This window comes from Triticum dicoccoides, chromosome 5A (genome assembly GCF_002162155.2).
Source record: "Triticum dicoccoides isolate Atlit2015 ecotype Zavitan chromosome 5A, WEW_v2.0, whole genome shotgun sequence".
NCBI classification, from domain to species: Eukaryota; Viridiplantae; Streptophyta; class Magnoliopsida; order Poales; family Poaceae; genus Triticum; species Triticum dicoccoides.
The window spans coordinates 369,639,390-369,652,101 of NC_041388.1; the positions used below are offsets into that span (position 1 = coordinate 369,639,390).

General features: G+C 44.2%; 1 protein-coding gene across 1 annotated transcript; it reads right to left on the reverse strand.

Moving 5' to 3' along the window:
* Positions 1 to 8,208: 8,208 nt before the first annotated feature.
* LOC119301559 (probable GTP diphosphokinase RSH3, chloroplastic) lies at positions 8,209 to 11,938 on the reverse strand. The gene is made up of 6 exons (XM_037578545.1): positions 10,814 to 11,938; positions 10,531 to 10,716; positions 9,576 to 10,036; positions 9,317 to 9,475; positions 8,887 to 9,238; positions 8,209 to 8,778 (listed from the first exon to the last, which is right to left on the reverse strand). Exons 1-6 carry the CDS (start codon positions 11,498 to 11,500, stop codon positions 8,467 to 8,469), a joined length of 2,157 nt encoding a protein of 718 aa, XP_037434442.1. The 5' UTR covers positions 11,501 to 11,938; the 3' UTR covers positions 8,209 to 8,466.
* Between the last annotated feature and the right edge of the window lie 774 nt (positions 11,939 to 12,712).

The window sequence follows — 12,712 nt, forward strand, 5'->3', positions numbered from 1 at the left end:
TTTTTTTTTGTTAGTTTGTTTTTCTATTTTATTTCTTTTCTGTTTTATTTTAGTTTTAGTAAAAATTATCACTAACACCTAAATTGGTACTTTTAAATAAACTACTGCCACATTAATTCTTATCCCAACTAAAATAGTTTAATATTTTATAAAATTCAAAAGGCATTTATTTTATTATTTAACCTACAATTTTAATTATTTTGAACACTTAAACATTTTATTAAAGTTAGGTTTCTCCACCATAATTACCGCTGCATTATTTAGTTCACTCCGAACATTTTAGTTTTAAAGTTTGAAAACTTTTGTTGTTTGCCTATGTTTTAAATTTGAATTTGAATCGGGTTCGAATCAACGTGAGTTTAATCACAGTAATGGAGGTGACGTGGCATCATTAGCTTGGGATTACTGTAGTCTAATTATCCGGGCGTCACACTTGCTCCATGTCTGAGTTCTCGAGGGGAAAGAACGCAGCAGTACTACAGTAGCATTTTTTCTACGGGAAGTGAAAGAGGTGAGGAATACGACGGGGCAACGTTGTACTAGTCGATGGGTATTTTCAGGTTTTTTTTTCTGCGGCTAAAAAGGGCCACGGGAGGGGGAGGCATGGATGGGTGACGCGTGTCAGCGGCGCACCGATGGGCGCACGCCGGGGGCGCAGGCAAGCCCCGTCCGAGCTGGAGGGGCGCGCGGCGCCTTATCGGCTTATCCACATACGTATGCAATATTTATTTATTTATTGGAAATTTATATAATTCCATAATCTACGTATTTCTTACTAACTTTTGGATATTTTTTTAACACGGTACAGACGCAAGCGCTCGCACATACGCGCATATACTCACCTCTATGAACGCGCACACGCACACCCTACCCAATGAGTATCTTCGAGAGATTTACAAAGAGGGTGCTTGGATACGTTTTAGTCTCATGACTAAAAGTAATGGGACTAAAACTTGATAGCCTCACCCATGCTTGGATCCAAATACTAAAGAGACTAAAATCAAGTTATCGAGCATTTATTATCCTTCAAATCCTCCAATCCAGAACTCTGAAATAAATTTCTATTAGTGCAACTTTGTGGCCTATTTGGGACTATTTCGCTACTTAAAATCCAATTCCGCTCCAAAAATACAAGCCAAACATGGTAGTCAAACTGGAGTGAGTATAAACTTGGATGTGAAGCATGCCATGGGCGAATTCATTGAGAGCTGAATTTCGAAGCTGGTCGATTTTCCTCAACACTAAATTGATGAAATAATTCATTTTTTCTGTCTTTATAGCTGGATTTTAATGCATAACCATTGGTAATTCAAATATCGATGTGGATTCGTGTGCCCGCTAGCTAGAAACGCGTATGATATGGCCTTGGTCCATGTTAGTAATGTCGGTAAATAAAGTCAACAATGTAGGTTAACTTAACCCTCAAGCTAATCGGAGCCACGGAACTCAGGGCTTTAATTTTTAATATGTTCTCTTGATGGATATGATATTCCTTGTTATTCCCTAAGCTTGTACTTCCTCCGTCACAGTTTATAAGGCACAGTTAAATTTGCGTGTGTTTTCACAACAAATAAGGTTTAGGGCGCATTGCTTTTATGTGTAGTAGCTAATTAGTACTATTTCTATATGCATGCATAGTGTGAATGCTATTTTCTAGCCCATCTCACAACCAATAGATAATCACCTAGGTCCTAGAGAATTTCCAAGCGCGCCTTCTAAACCGTGACGGAGGGAGTAGAAAAGTTCATGTGTCCTCTTTTAATGATACAACTTATTCTTTGCTCTAAATGGTCCTACAACTTCTAGCTTATTGATATTGTAGGTTTCATTTTGCCTAGCAACATTTGTTTTCTAGGCCAACGTTTAACCCATTTTTTATTTTTGAGAAATTAGCAAACATTCAGGAAAAAAATGGCACACCCATTCAGACTTTTTTTAGGTAAATGCATTGGTGGTACATGAAGTTGCACACCATGTGCAGTTTGTTGCCGAAAGTTAAAAAATACGGAAAACTAATGCCAAAACTTGTCCTTTGCTCTAAATGGACCAACAGTTTCTAGCTTATTGATATTGTAGGTTTCTATTTTGCCCGGCAACATTCGGTTTCTTAGATGAACATTTAAGCCATTTTCCCTTTTTGAGAAATTAGCAAAACATTCGAGGGGGAAATAAGGTACACGCATTCAGATTTAAAAAAAAAAGGTAAATGCATTGGTGGTACATGAAGTTGCACATCATGTGCATTTTGGTGCCGAAAGATTGAAAAATACCAAAACGGGTACCAGTACTTGTCATAGCGTGTATACGATGCCTGCGTGGCATGACAGCGTTGCTCTGGGCCCACTGTTAGTGACTGAATTGGCTAGGGCGTCACATTTTTGCAAAAGCCCCCTAATTTAATACCAAATCTCACAAAAAACTATTGAAATGTCACTATGACCATTGCGTCCCAAGTGTAGGTGACATCGTCATATCAAGTGGACAAAGCTAGCCACCCTACCTTATAACCAAGCATAAAGGCTTACAGTCGAAAACGTACATGGAACTTAAACGGTCTACACTCACCGCGGCCCATTTTCAATATGTTAGTTTTTTTTTCCTTTCTTAGAATTTTATAAGAATATGTAAATTATTCACAGTAAAAAAACTAAAGTTTGAATATGTGCGTTCATATAATTCAGAAAGTTTTATAAAAATAAGCTCATATATTAAATAAAAACTATTCACATAATGTTTGTAATATATTTAACAAAAAATATACAAGTATTAGTTTAAAAAGTATTCATATAACTAACATAATATTTGTGATTATAAAAAATCTAATATTTTAAAATAATATCAAATAGCATTCATAATGTTTATTAGGTGCTTGTTTATTTTTTTGGCTTTTATTTATTTGTAACTGTATAAAAATATATAAATATTTTTGCAAACACCCAAACTTTATTAAAACACATAAACACTTGAATGTTGGAACCATGGTTTTCTATCCGCAAAAAAAAGGAACAAAATGTTTTTGGCCCAGTTGCATTTTCTGGTAGGAATCTGGCCCGGTATGCCAACGTGAAGTGTGTACGCCCCAGGGGCCCATTCAACCTTCAGCCACACGAGAGCGGTGCTCTCAAGTAGTCACGTCCGCTCTCTCAAAAAATTAAAAAGTAGCCAGGTCCGACGCTTCTAAGATTTGTTTTCATGGGGGATTGCTTCTAAGATAGTATTTCGAAGAAAAGTAGCCTCCCGTGTTAATGAAACTGAGAAACTTAATTCAGAATAGAATTTTAGAAGCTTCAATCAGTAAGGAGAAATAGTGACAACGGCGGAACCTATGATTCCATAGGATTTTATTGAAATGAATCCTAACACTTTATTGGGTGGGAGGACGAACAATTTTATTGTCTTAGTTAGTAGATTTATAAATCTAAAAATAAGACAAGAAATAGTAATCATTCCCGCAAAATTCTTATTAAGTTAGGATATTTAATTGATATTCAATAATAGTAAAAGTAAAGATATGTTCTTTTCAAGAAGGATTACATTGTTAGTAAATATAGAGTTTAGATATATGCTAGATCTTCTTTCTTGACTATATTTTTTTGTTTTAATAAATTTAATATTATAGACATAGATTAACATTTTCTATTATCTATTAATGTGCATATATTTGTATCATGATTTTTTAATATTATGGAGTTGGAGAAATTCTCATGTTTCACTCACGTTTGTGCGCAGCTAGCCCGTGAATTTACGGAGGTAACCTACTCTCATTGTTCCACGAAGCTAATGAAATAACGGATGCTCAAGCTAATGAAATTAATGTGTAATATATCCTTAGCCATGGCTTGTAGAACCTCCAGTTGACTCAAGGCCTAAGCTTGCAATGGATCTATTACTAATTGATCAACAAAAAGTTACTTTCGCTGTAAAAAATGTATTGACACAAACAACATACATTCATCAAGTCACAAAATTTCAAATACAATTTTGAAACACATATCTAGAAATAGAAAGGACAAATATAATTGTGAATAATAACTATTTTAAACTAGAATATGATTTCGGTCTATTCATAATATTAGTGCTAGAATTGTCTCTTTTTTTTGTTTCTCAAGCTATAGATGGAGTATGGGTTCGAAAAATATATATATTTACTTTAAGTGTTGTGAATTACGTTTCATATTGTAGCAACTTCTAGAGATGCCAAAATAGATCGATTTGATGGGTGTACTCCAATGCTTGGAGTACTCATAGAGTCATATATATGTTCTTGTGGTTACACATCCATCATCAGATGTTTTGTACTTGTCAAACTTCGAGTCACACATATGGAAACCCAACTCTAAAAAAGTCAGAAGCCCAGTTAAAATGTGGCATTTACATATATGTCAATCACTTTATAAATTTGCCTAAAAAAATCACTTTATAAATTTTGTAACTAAATTCAAAATACATTTGTAAACATAAAAATGGTAAAGTTGGTCTTGATAATGTTAATTGGCCTAATGAACAAGCACATCCTACTTGTCTAGGTCACTGTAAAAAAAATTAAAATTTACATTTAGAATGTTAACTTTGTTTTGTTACGAAGAATGCAACATATTTCGACAAGAAAGGCAGAACTTCCTCCTCGACCTTTCCTCCTCCCACCACACTAGTGATGTCTTCCTCCATGAGTGGCTCCTATACCCATCCACATATCATCCCCTCCACTTTCCTTTTCCAAGTTTCATACAAACTTCACACCTCCTGTCTTAATTTTTGGGTTTCACTTGAAGATCTCAACCTCATTAGAAGCCCATCTAATAGGACAAGTTTGGAGGTGATCGACTCAAATAATATGCTTCTTTTTAATAGAATTATACAACACCAGAACCTGCTTCTTGACAGTTTCCTATAATGTGCGGCAACAGAATCTGTTACTGCACTACTATAACTAGGACCTATGACCATGTGTCTCGGTGATGTCCATCCAGGCCAACAAACACCATGTATATTGTATATCAGGAAAAAGTTGCTATGGCCATAGGTCCTAGTTATGATCCGCTCTAAAACACATTCAAAGCTATGATCCGCTTCTTTTCTCCATGACTTTTGTTAGATGTTTTGGTGTAAACTCAATAAGGATTTGAACTTGGATCTCTCTAAATAGGTAGACTGGGGCAAGGCAGAGGGGTAACATTTTCATGCTTCCAGGAGGCTTTAATCCATGGATGCTGGACTCTATGGGATGTTTGGAATAACGTTATCTTTAACCGGGGGGAAAGAGATCTCGAAGATTGCTTTAACATGTTTAAGTCATACATTTCCATATTCAGCAACAGTGCTAGACATGGTCTGAAAGAACGCATGCAAAGTTCGTTACTCCCTCTGATCCATATTAATTGTCGCTGATTTAGTACAAAGTTATACTAAATCAGTGACAACTAGTATGGTTCGAAGGGATTAGATCATTTGCACTTTCATGTTTTCCCTATATCAATGTACATAGCAATCTGCATATAATCATTTTTATAAATAAAAAATGGCGCGGTATTGGCATACAATACTAGTTATGCTAAGAAAAGCTCTGCATTGCCATCATCATATCAAGAGAAGTAGATTAAAAAAGGCAGTGCAACCAAATGATTTGTAACTAACAACCTTCCGAGATACAAGTTTCAATTGAATCCATCAGCTTCTGGCCTTCTGGACAAAATTATTCCAACAACCTGCCAAATGTGCATCGACTTCCAGTACAAAGAACAATGCTTCCTAGAAACCCGACACGAACCTTAAACTTACCACAAACCCGAGATTTCAACTCTTACCCTCTAAACATCCCTGTCCCTTTGGATAGAACCATCCAACCAAACAAAAGCCAATCCCCTCCTCCCTTGATCTACAACAAAGACATAGGCTCTGACATCCACCCTCCTTGTGGTGGTAATAGGGCATGACTATGATAGAATGAGCAAACAACAAGAGGGTAGATGATGATGGGCCTTGGATGCCTTAGTAGCTTAGGGAAGACGAGACTGCGATGCCAGAAGTCCCAGTGATGGGGCATAGCGTTCGTCAATGGCCTTCATGGTCATCCAACAATAGCATCTGCATGGACACGAGCAACTCCCCCATGTTGATGCGACAATGAAGGCAGCCAAGGGTGGTCAATGATGGCAATAGGTACAAGGCATATCGCTTTTGTGCGACTGAGATCTCGGCAACAATTGGTGCAAATATTGTTTGGAATGTGTGGAGATGCATGGAAACCACATCGACGCAAGCAGTCGAAAAGTGACCACAGGGACGATCATATGTTATTATTTTCTCTTATGTCCTCGCCGACCTAACTGACTTCCGTTTTACAAAAAAGAAAATGAGGGTGCATTTACAATTTTATATCTCTTCAATTTTACATTTGCGGTAGTACATGTGTATGAAATGGCAGTGCATACTAGTATTTTAGATGCATCCAAGTTTCCTTCTAGTCCCGTCGAGAAAAAAGTTTCCTTCTTGTCAATGATTCCAGGCTCCCACACAGACCCAATGCAGTAGTCAGTAGACCAAACGGTAAAATATTCAACCTTGGATCCCAAATGACTCTCTACTACTACATCCGTCTTGGTTTATTGGTCCTTTTTGTAATGTGTGCCAAATTTTGATTAAAAATTTAACTAACAATATGTTAATGCATGTCAACAAAAACTATATCATTAGATTTGTATTTGCATATAGTTTTTGATGATATAATTTAGTTGACATGTACGAACATTTTGTTAGTTAAATTTATGGTCAAAATTTGACACGAAATACAATGGGAACCAATAAGCAGAACGGAGATGGTAGCTGACAAATATAAAAACAGGTTGGCTGAGTTTGGCCACGGTCAAACTCGGTATTCGCAACACGAGGCACAATACACACACGCACACGCATGTACCCGTAGTCGTAGATGCACACCCCATTGCCACGCCCGCGAAATTTCTCGCGATGGACGCAAAACCCCGGCCGGTCCGCCACAGGATCTTTGTCACTTGCCACACGCACCGGGAAGGACACGTCCACGTCGGAGCGGACACGGCCCACGTGGGGCCGACTAGTTCGTAGATAGATACTCCGACGCAAGTGGCGACCCAAGTGGCGGCGTCGTCGCCGCCGTGCCGGTTCCCTCCAGCACTCCACACAACCGTCGACATGTCGCCGTCGACGTAAAAGGAGACGTACGTAGACGCCAGGTCGGGAGGTCGGGAGGAGGGGCGGAGGGAGGGTAACACCTTCATGCTTCGCCTACAGTCGGCAAGGGGGCAAGGCAAGGCAACGGCTTCTTCTTCTTCTTCTCCTTCTTCTTCTTCTTCTTCTTATTATTATTATTATTATTATATCTGGTAGTGCTGACTGGCGCTCGGCGTGTCGTTTCGCGCAGGAATAATATCTGGGTTTAGAAGCGGCTGAATTTGCCTTCAACCTTGGCTAACGGCACCTGTTTAGTGTTGCATTACTTTTGGTTGTTGGAAAGGGGTTTATGATAGTCCGGTCTGAGGACGCGTGTGCCAGTAGCAGCAATCCTTATCTTGGCGTACGGCGGGAACGCCACGACGGACACGGTGGTACGGGTTTAAGTGTGGTGATGATGATTAGTGGACAAACTTATGTCCTTTTTGTGGAGGATTAGTGTACTCAACGGCGGGTCAGCGAGACCAGGGGCACGTAACCGTCGCTGGAGTTTCAGGGAGGCGTCAACGCTTGACCGGCACGTGCCCGTCGACGGGTGCCGCTGGCCGTCGGTCCGCCACCAACCGTTGCTGGCGGGCGGGAGAAGAGAAACGCCCGTCGGCCACCACAGACAGCCTTGCGCACCACGCGTACATACAGACAGCGGTGGTGGCCATGGAGCCCACGGGCCAAGATTCACGCCTTGGCCACCACACCGCACGCACTCACTCATGCCAGAGGTCTCTCTCCTCCTCCCAGCACCCTACCATCCTACCCTGGACGGGACGATTCCACGGAAACATACGCCTCACCGCAACCGGACACGACAGGATCCTCTCGTCCACATTCGCAGGAAGGGAGGCACCGGCCCAAGAATCTGATGTCACTGCTGCTCTCATTAAGATGAAGATTCAGTTGAGGCCACAGGTTCTGGAGCTGCACACCCGGCATGGAATTCCATCACAGGATCTTTTCATCGCAATAATACAAACAGCCCAAATCCCTCCTCTCCACAGATCCTGGCAAGCACAAGCCGAATCAAACTTGAACGACTCTTGTCATATTATACATTGCTCTGCATGCTGGTAGTGTACACATTTTGCAGCCAAGGCTGGTGGACGCCCCCCTTGCATCCGGGGGTGATCCTGCAGCGCCTCGTCATGGCCGCCAAGAATTAGACTATGTAGTCTGTATGTATTTACAACGAATTGAATGGGTTGGACTCGAACATCATCGTACAACAGCTTGTTTGTTAACACTGCGGTGAGTGCCGCGGGGTCATCGGCGTCTCGAGCCGCCGCTGCCGCTGCCGCTGCGGGTGGCGGCGAGGGCGAAGCCGCCGCGGTCGTACATGCGCTGGATCTCCTCCCGGTACTCGGTCAGCGACTTGTCGGGGAGGGCCGGGGTCAGCTCCACCACGTCCCCCATGCTCAGCGCCCTTCCCAGGTCGCTGATGGGCTCGTGGTTCACCTTCGGCCGCAGGTCCTCCTTCATGGGTATGCTGTAGGGGCTCCACCTTGGGCTGTTGGCACCCACGCGGTGCATCAGGTCCATTACAGTCGAGCCCGCTGGGAACTCTTGGACGGACATCTGAAACCACAAGGATGAACATTGTCAAATAGCTGGAACTGAAGATGATCGGCGTTGAAGATGATGGCATTAGCAATGTGATCGATCGACCGAACACTGGGCTCTCACCTTGTCATGTTCGAGCAAGATGACGAACAAGGGTCCGTCGTGGTTGCATTGGCGGGTGTACGAGTAAGGGCATTCCTCCGAATGAAGGGGAAACGGGCAAGGTGGTTTGATGGCATCGCTTTTTACTTGGGACGACGAATGTTCCTTGTTCAATGCTTCGCATTGCCACGTAAGAACCCATCTTGCCCATTCCACCATCTGAAGCACGAAGGAGTGCCTGCACGAGCCTTCCTTGTACCTCCAGTGCGCGGCGAACCCATACTCGGCCTGTAGATGCATCTCCTTTGTGCGGATCTGGACTTCGAATGTGTGATCACCGTCGCTCATGACAACAGTGTGCAATGAACGGTACCTGTAGCAAAGCAAATCAGCGCAAACTCTAGCGAAATGGCCGAAGGTTGAATGGATGTATTGAAGTTAAGCTGCATACCCATTTAATTTCGGCCGCGATATGTAGTCCTTAAATCTTCCGGTGACTTGGGGCCAGAGTTTATGGACAACATCGAGTGCTCGGTAGCAATCTTCCTCCTTGTCAACCACGAGGCGCAGGCCATGGATATCATGGACTTCATCCATTGTCAAATTCTTCCTGGTAATGTGCCAAAACCAATTAGCAAACATACATAAAACAATGGTTCATCACTATATTTTGCAAGCATATATAATGCAAACAAGTACGCAGTACATACTTCTGCATCTTGGAGTAAACACTGTAAAGGTTTTTGTTCCTTCCAGAAAGATTGTGATATGAGATGCCTGCTTCCCTAAGACCTTCATCCAGTGCATCCACAGCAGATGTGATTAGCGCCTCATCAAAGGTTTCTGCGAATTTCGATGATAGCTCCGTGTGCTCTTCAGGGTTCAAGTGCTTGAAGCAAAGATTTTCCAGCTGGTCTTTCCAGCTAGCAATCCCCAATCGATTGGCCAAAGGCACAAAGATCTCCATGGTCTCCTTAGCAAATCTTTGTTGTTTGACCAAAGGCAAGGCTTCTAAGGTCCTCATGTTATGCACACGATCTGCTAACTTTATTAGAACAGCCCGTGCATCAGCCATTGCAAGGAGCATTGTATGCAAGCGATCTGCCTCAGCAGTTCTGCTTGCCGTGTTGTTATCACGAGCAAGCTTGCTCAGGTGGCTCAGCTTCGAAACCTGAACAGATTAGGCAGAAACTATCAGCTTGCAAGATTAGAACATGGCAGCCGAGCTACCAAAAGTATGAAACGGTAGATTGAAACCCATACTCCATGCCATAAAACTGAAGTCAAATAAATTGTTAGTGGTGATTTGAATTCGTTTGGACAGTTTATTGCAAGTATGATCAAAGCAAAAGCACAGATTAAGGAACAGAGTAAACATAGCACAACTTTTGTTATCACATATTAGAAGTCATATACGTTGGGCTTCATCCAACAGTTTTTATTAGCTAATGCTAAGATAATGGAGGTGAAAGGGAGATGCACATGATCATTTGCGTTAAATATAGTGAGGCATGCTGCAGGCCATCATAATTTAGGGCACAATAATTGCAGTAGATCCAGCCAACAGCTTGAGGATACCAAAGAATACGAATGCGCTAGCTACCAAACCCATTATCCGAATCCCTCTAAACAATGGACAAAATCCACGAGAAGAGGAACATGTACCCCTTCCACGAGATCAGCCACGCCGGCACCGAACATGTGGAAGATGTGATCATAATCCACGAATGAATCGTCGATGGTGTCGTGCAGAAGCCCGGCGGAGACGACCGTGGCGCTCGCTCCGATCTTGGCCAGCAGCACGGCCGTCTCCACGCAATGTTGCAGGAATGGATCGCCGCTTGCCCTCGTCTAATCACAGAACCAAAGAACAAACCAAAGGAGATTTAGCGATTAATTCAGAAATTTTTGAACAGGGGACAGTGATAATCGGGCCACGGGGCTTCACCTGGCCATGGTGGGCCTTCTCGGCCTCGAAGAAGGCTTTGACTACGAGCTCCTCGTGGAAGATGCGGTGGCGGGCCTGAGCGCCGGCGAGGAGCTCCTGGGCGTAGGGCTCGCAGGCGGGGCTCGCCCCCGCGAGGTTCTCGTCGAGCTCGAAGGCGAGCTCGCCGCCGCCGACCTCGGGCCGCGGGCTGGTGGCCGGGACGTAGTCGATGCAGGAGCCGAGCGCGTTGCGCACGAAGCCGGAGAAGAGGCGGTCGCGCTCAAGGCCGGTGAGCCAGGACGCCGACGACGGGCTCCGGGAGGCCGGTGAGGAGGACGGGCCCTGGAAGACCGAGACGGGGCTGTGGTGGTGGTGGTGGAGGTCGCGCCACTTGAGCGGCGAGGGCGAGTGGGAGTAGCCGCCGCCGCCGCCGCCGAAGCTGAGGTCGTCGGATCCGTCGTGCCAGAGCGCGCCGAGCTCGTCGTGCGCCGGGGCGCGGGGCGGCGCGGCGGCCGCGGCCGGGGAGGAGAAGAGGCAGGAGAGGCCGCCGGCGCCGGCGCCGGCGGACGCGCGGTGGGAGGCGGCCGGCGGGGGCGGCGCCGCGGTGCTGCACGGCGTGGAGCCGCGCGAGCCCGGATCGAACTCGGAGGAGGAGGAGTAGGCGGCGCCCGGCGGGGCGGTGTAGAGGGAAATCGCCGACAGGGACATGGTCGCCAGAGTCCGAGACGCTCTTCCCTTCTCCGACGAGCTCGAATCGAAACGCCGGAGCTCACAGCCTCTTAACTATCCACACCGAATTGGACGGCGGCCGGGGGCGAGCGAGGATCCCGGCCGGAGACGAAAGCGAATTTGGGGTCAGAATCTGGTCCCGGCGGGATGGAGCCGGCGCATTCGGGGGGCTCCTGGGCGGCGAAGGAAGGAATCGGGAGCTCGAGGAAGCGGAGTGCTTGGGGCGGGGGGAATCGAGGGCGGGTGGATTTTCGATCGGGGCGCGGGCTAATAAAGCGGATATGGGGGGGAGGGGGAAGATTATCCCGTGCGTGCGTGAGGGAGAAGCAAGGAGCAGGAATTGGGGAAATCTCGCTGTGTTGCGTCGCGTGTTTATTCTGGGCAGGGTTGGGTTGGGGTTGGGGTTGGGTTGCGTCTTGTGCGTTCGCGGCGTGTGGATTTTAGTGCGTGAAGTGAAAGAATCCAGGGCCCTCCCTGCCAATTATAGGAATGTCCGAACTGCCCTCCGGGGAGCAGGAATCTTTTCTCGCGTTCTCTACTCTACGTGCACGGGGATTCAGGCTGTATTATTATTTTGCTATTTTACCCATGAATTTATTGACTAGTACTACACGGTTTGCAGCGGCCATTCGATCAAGTGGCATAAGTTTAGCCGTGACGTTACTTTCACTTTATCATTGATGATATTAAACAAGCGTCGTGGCCTCTATATGTTTTTTTATATTATCATTTCCTATGCGGTTAATTACATAATGAGTGAGAAATGGGAAATTATGAGGCGTACATATTTTTTTTAAAAGTTTACAACTTAAAACCTTTCTATTTCAAATCAAACATGATCAATAAGAAAATCTTAAATTTTATAATCATTAAATCTATGATATGGACATCGAACACATTTTATATCTGACTTCTCTTGACAACAACCATTTTCAATGGTATTGATATTTGCATAGTGGTATGATCGTTCTATCTTGTGCGAGCACGTGCCTAGTAACCCACCATTAAGCCTCCACCTTCATGACATCTTGTGCTCGATCACTCTTTTCTTTAAGGGAGAACGGCTTTATTAATCAAACAATAATTAAACAGAGTTACCCGATACAATCCGAAACAAAATGGAAAATACTAGGACTAACATAGTACATACATGATTTAGCTAATAAATGAGCCACTACATTACAATGTTGA

What these genes read in the sequence shown, in the direction of transcription:
- LOC119301559 (XM_037578545.1), bottom strand. Translation starts at nt 11,500, where the DNA reads ATGTCCCTGTCGGCGATTTCCCTCTACACCGCCCCGCCGGGCGCCGCC. An exon ending in TCGCGGCCGAAATTAAATGG is followed by an intron (nt 9,239 to 9,316) that starts GTATGCAGCTTA and finishes GCTTTGCTACAG; the next exon opens with GTACCGTTCATTGCACACTG. An exon ending in TCTTGCTCGAACATGACAAG is followed by an intron (nt 8,779 to 8,886) that starts GTGAGAGCCCAG and finishes TTGTGGTTTCAG; the next exon opens with ATGTCCGTCCAAGAGTTCCC.